This window comes from Leptonychotes weddellii, unplaced genomic scaffold, assembly GCF_054177405.1.
Source record: "Leptonychotes weddellii isolate Sample4059 unplaced genomic scaffold, ASM5417740v2 HiC_scaffold_13708, whole genome shotgun sequence".
NCBI lineage: Eukaryota > Metazoa > Chordata > Mammalia > Carnivora > Phocidae > Leptonychotes > Leptonychotes weddellii.
Genome location: NW_027717057.1, coordinates 1 through 5,549, shown reverse-complemented (window position 1 = coordinate 5,549; position 5,549 = coordinate 1). Strand labels below are relative to the sequence as shown.

The window sequence follows — 5,549 nt, the reverse complement described above, 5'->3', positions numbered from 1 at the left end:
TGGTGTTGTTGATGTTGTTGTTGGTGTTGGTGTTGGTGGTGGTGGTGGTGTTGGTATCGGTGGTGTTGGTGTTGGTGGTGGTGGTGGAGGTGGTGGTGTTGGTGGTATTGGTGTTGTTGATGTTGTTGTTGTTGGTGTTGGTGTTGTTGTTGGTGGTGGTGGTGTTGGTGTTGGTGGTGGTGGTGGAGGTGGTGGTGTTGGTGGTGTTGGTGGTGTTGGTATTGGTGGTATTGGTGTTGTTGATGTTGTTTTTGTTGTTGGTGGTGGTGTTGTTGGTGTTGTTGGTGTTGGTGGTGGTGTTGGTGTTGGTGGTGGTGTTGGTGGTGTTGGTATTGGTGGTATTGGTGTTGTTGATGTTGTTGTTGTTGGTGGTGTTGGTGGTGGTGTTGATGTTGTTGTTGTTGGTGGTGGTGGTGGTGTTGGTGGTGTTGGTGTTGGTGGTGGTGATGGAGGTGGTGGTGGAGGTGGTGGTGGTCAGAGAGATGATAACAATAGTTGTTGTGGTAAAATGGTAATGTGAATGGTAGTCAACTACCTCAAGCCAGGCCCAAAACTTCCCTTTTACATTAGCAAACATGTCAAGTTTAGTTCGAGATCACTCACCTTCACTCTCCTTTGGGACTATATTCACTGAAGAGTAAATATCATCTTCCTCATTGTCATTCGGCCAAGTGACTGAAAAAAGGAATGAGGCTTGAATAGGACCCACCTGCTCTCCCACCTCAAGACATCAGTGTCCTGAAGACACCTCTGGAGGGAAGCCAATCAGGGGCTCTGTCATGGTGGTAACTGGGAGTGGGAGGCAGTCATTACTGTGGGATATCCATCTTGGTGGAAGCTGCCTGCCCCCATAGCAGATTCTAGCAGCTTCACCAGCCCTGACTTTGTTTAAACTAGGGATTGGCAAACTTCTTCTATAAAAAAAGAGTCAATATTTTCGGCTTTGCTGGCCATACGGTCTCAGCTCTGTAGCGCGAAAACAGCCATACACAATACATATATAGTATTCTTTACAAAAGAACATATATAATGTTCTTTACAAAAGCCAGAGTTTGCCAACCGTTGGTCTAAACCCTCCTTACCCTCCCTCTGGAGGCCGGCCTTCCCTCCTACTTCCCTGTCCCTCCACCAGCTTCAGAATACTGGCCCCTCACACTCTCCCCAGAAGCCATCTACTTCCTTTCCCAATGACTGGTTCCCAAGACTTGGGGCTCACAGGGCTTCCTTCTCTTCGTTCCCCCTCAGACTCCTTTCTCGGTCTTCAGCGACAGGCCACGCATGGTCCTGCTGCAAGTCCTTACCATTGCCATACAGTGGGTGCTGCTCTCCACCTGGGGCTGGGGGTGGATTCTGGGTTGGGAGGGGCCCTAGGAAATACAAAGGCATCCTTCAGAGAGCAGGCTGGGCAGTGGGGGTAAAGAGTCTGAGAGAAAGAAAGTCAGTGGAGGCTGCTGGAGGTCTGAGGCTGGTTTGTTTATGAGGGCTAATTCACAAGTCTAGACACGGTTAATTTTTACAAAGGATGTTTCCTTTGAAAAATACCCTAGAGGGTAGAATGGCCCCATGGGAATCACAAACTAGGAGAAGCAGGGTCAGAAAGGAGGGGTCACACTCCTGCATGGAGAGGGTCCAGACTCACCAGTCAGGCTGCATTTCAGAAAAAGGAAAAGCTAATAACTTTGGCCACACACTATGTGCCAGACGCTGGGCCAGGGAATTCAAATACAATGTCTACTTCACAGCTCAGTGCCTAACCCAGCGACCAGCACATAGCTGGATGGCAAAAAAAGCCTCCCTTCCTAACTCTTTGGTGTCTGATATTCTTTGCGATCATCTTGCAAAGGTTGATACTATGACACCATAGTATCATATGTAGATGAGGTGTCTGAGGCTGGGAGAGGGGACTTCTCCAAGGTCACACAAGGTAAGTGGTAGGGACAGACTTTGAATCCAGGTTTATGTGCTTTTTCTCCACTAGCATGCTGCCTCTGTGAAAGCAGGTGCTCCCAGAACTTTAAAATTTATCTCCTAGGATAGGGATTGGGTCACATGGATTTTAGAACACTTGGTTCATGCCTGGTGCCCAAGAAATGTTTATTATCTCTGATAGCAGGGAGGCACCAGACACTGGCAGGATTGGTGGAAATGGTGCTTCCTATAAAACCAAGAATGCATTTATGGAGACTCCAAGAAGCTCCCAGTTATTAAATATCCCCTAGTGCTCATTCGTCAGGGCTGTGTTTTTGAGTCTCCATTCACTGAAGAGCCCCGGGAATTTGACGGACCTCTCTTTTATGCGGGGTGTGAACACTGTTAAGCAAACCGCAGTGGGCACACCTAGGCAAGTGCTACTTTGGAAGCGGGCCCCTTGCATGACTAACATAGTGCCAGTGACACCGCAGGCCAAAATGGTTTGCAAATTGCCTTCAGAGATACAGCTGTCGAATACCTTTGGTGGTGGCACGTGTTTTGTTTGTTGAGGGAGTGGACGTGCTATCCGGAGATGGTGGTTAAGAGTCTTCCAGAGCTGTTGATCTACTGTTTTTCTTGTGAAGTTTTGGAATTAGGCCTGTGTGACATTCTCAAGGTTTTGCACGTCTGAGTTTCTGAGATAAGAGGACCAGGACCGCCACCAGGAGCCCTATTTTCCCGAGAGACAGGTTCCTTAATACAATGGAGCCCAGCTGTTCCCAGGTTGGCAGTGGTGGTTGGGTGGGGGGCGTGTGGGCTGCTCAGCGGCAGGGCCTCCACGTGAAGAGGGGTGTTCTTTCGTTCCCCGTGAGAGGCTTCTTCCTCTTGAGGATCCTTCACCAGCGGCTGCAAATGGCTGGGCCGTTAGAAGGAAGCTTTACTGCAGATGCAGGGATGCTAGGAGTCACACATCTTCAGTTCCCGGTCTGCTACTCCAGCTGCCTCCCCATCTAGCTCTGGACCGGCCTCCATCTTTCTCCTACCGTACAGGTTACTTAAAGCAAGGTAGCCTGCACGGAACCTCGACTCGAGACTAGAGGGAAGATTTGTTGGACAAAGACTGCTAAAAAGGGAGAGGAAGTTGGAGGCTGGCCCAAGCCCTAGCTGGGGTGCTGGTAAGGCAGGGGAGTGGGTCCAGGGCTGGGGAGAGGCCCTTTCAGGTATCCTGGCTGGCGCTCAGGGAGGAACACTCTGACTGCATGACTGGGTGGGCTTTCTCACAGAGTAGTCTGGCTCAGCTCCCGAAAAACTCACCACAAATTCTTTAACAGACGGAGGTGCCAACTTGAATTAGAAAACCTAGCTTTGGTGGTCTGTGAGAGCAATCAATTTTTCCCTTGGCAAGTGGAAAATAAGAATAATATTCTTATTTATAATGATATCTTATTCTTATTCCTCTCCCCCCTGGGGTGGGGGGAGGAGGTGGGGCTGATTTGAGTCTCTGTAGGTGGGTTTGAAGGACTAGGAATAAACTGGTACCAAAAAGCTTTGGCATGGGAAGCCCTTCCCTTAAATGTGGCCTGAGGTGAAGAAGGGTTAGAATAGGAGTAAGTGTGGAGCCACCCAAGGTGATTGCAGTGAGAGCCCCCATTCCTGCTTCACCGTCGTGACCGGACGGGAGAGGAGGAGGGTCTGGAATCTGCATAGACTAGAGGGAGAATGTACCGAGACCCCGGCAGATGCCAGCCCAACACGTTAGGTATCAGGTAGATGTCATCTCCTTAGCTGAAACCCTCACAATAACCCCAAGTGGGAGATACTTGATGACTCCTAGAGTGAAAGGGCCCAAGGTCACAGAATTAGGAGACAGTGTTGGGAGCAGGCCATTGCTTGGTCATCTCCGCCATGTTTCCTTTCTGATGAGTGAACCTCCACTGAGCACTCCCTCAGGCCCAGCACTGGACAAGATGGGTGTGTGCTCATGAGCACGCAGATGCTCACTGGGGTTCCCATTCCTTCTTTCTCCTCTGCTTAGCAGAGCTCTGGTCTGACAGAGTGTTGGCGGCCTGGGGTTTTCTTGGCATATTCATCAGCCAGATTGTCTTTCAAACAACGAAGGACTCTGATGTGCATTGAGTTTGGCTGGTAAGAATTCCTCTGTTTGTGCCTCTTTTTAGGCCCAAGTGTGTGGTTGTGTGTTTGTGCACATCTCTGGGAGACTATGGGCATATGAGACAGTGTGTGTGTGTGTGTGTGTGTGTGTGTGTTTTGGAAGCTGGAAGTATCCCTCCATGGGCTCCTTTGTGTGACGTGTAAAGAGAAGTCCCTCCTCCCACCCAGACCCTGAAGAGGAGCAGCTGGTCCCCTCAGATGCTGGCTCTCCAAAGGCTGGGCAGTGCCTGGCATAGGGATTCGGCCACTAAGAAAGTCAAAAAGTGCACTGACCAGTTTTTCCCCAGGGTCTGAAGTAAGCCCTCAAGTGCAGTGGCGATGACCAGCACACGAAGCAGGCTCACAGATAGACAAGGAACCAGCCAGGGGCTGCTGGTGAGGGTAGGCAAGCCCCGAGGACCTAGGGGGTGAAGTAGGGGTGACCATGAGCGTTGAGGATGAAATTCAGAAATGTACCCCAGACGGGCACAGAGGAGGCAGAATGGCTGGCATCAGGGGGAACCATGTGGTTCCGTAAAGGAGCCTTGTAGATGGAATCAGGGATGGTCCAGAGGATACCAGCACGGATGGGCAACACCACTGATGACCATGTACAATACCCCTGCCCCCTACAGATCTCATGCTTTCCCTCCAGGTTCAGTGGGCAGATAGCCCAAGCAGGGTCCATCTCACTCATGCAGTGCAAGGTGTGGGTGGCGGGTACACAGAGGGGTGAGACCTGACCCCTACCAGCTTGCTGGGGCTCAGAGCCCATGTGGGGGACAAGACGTACCAGCCAGGGACAGTGTCTTGGGCTCACTTGTCTCTTTGGAGACATTGTTCTCGGCCTGGCAGGAGTAGCTACCAGCATCCTGTTCTGACGTCACAGTGAAGGGGAAGGAGGCGGCTCTTCCATGGGGAGCACAGTGGTTCCCCAGGATCTTCTCGTCAGGTAGAATGAGTACAGGATTGGAGGGGAGCCATTCTGGGTCTCACAGAGGAGCTCCACCACATCCCCCACAGCAAGGCCAGTGGACCTGGGTCTCAGGGTGAGCAGAGGCTGGGACACAGGACCTGGGGCAGCATGTGGGGCGGGAGGCTCACCTACACCACCCAGGCTCCTGGCCCCTCCTCCCCTGGGGACCCCTCCCCACAGGCCCAGGGGTCCCATTACCTGAAGCCCATATCCCTGGGGAGTGTCTCCCCTTCTTCCCCACTTACCTTGCACCCTCACCTTCAGCTGGGGGCTCTGTTTCTGGACCCTGCTACCCTCAGGGGTGGCCTGGCGCCAGTAAAGCCCAGAGGCTCCCACCCGGCTTCTGGGAGGCAGAGCTCTGAGTGGGGGCCCCAGTTCTGCAAGGTGCGGCCATCTTTGTGGAAGGAGAAGAGGAGCCTCGAGGCCGACCTCTGGGGGTGTAGCTCCGTCTGGCATCTCAGGGTCAGCGGGCTCCCCTCATGGAGCTCGGGAGAAGGGACAGCGCTCAACA

General features: G+C 52.2%; 1 protein-coding gene across 1 annotated transcript; it reads right to left on the bottom strand.

The window, feature by feature from the left end:
- Positions 1-1,301: 1,301 nt before the first annotated feature.
- On the bottom strand, positions 1,302-5,544 carry FCRL6 (Fc receptor like 6; the record flags this gene model as incomplete). Its single annotated transcript, XM_081809783.1, is given in 7 exon segments — positions 1,302-1,367; positions 4,357-4,390; positions 4,392-4,483; positions 4,856-5,014; positions 5,017-5,136; positions 5,284-5,382; positions 5,385-5,544. Coding segments are annotated over 7 exon segments (730 nt in total), but the record flags the coding sequence as incomplete, so codon positions are not given.
- Between the last annotated feature and the right edge of the window lie 5 nt (positions 5,545-5,549).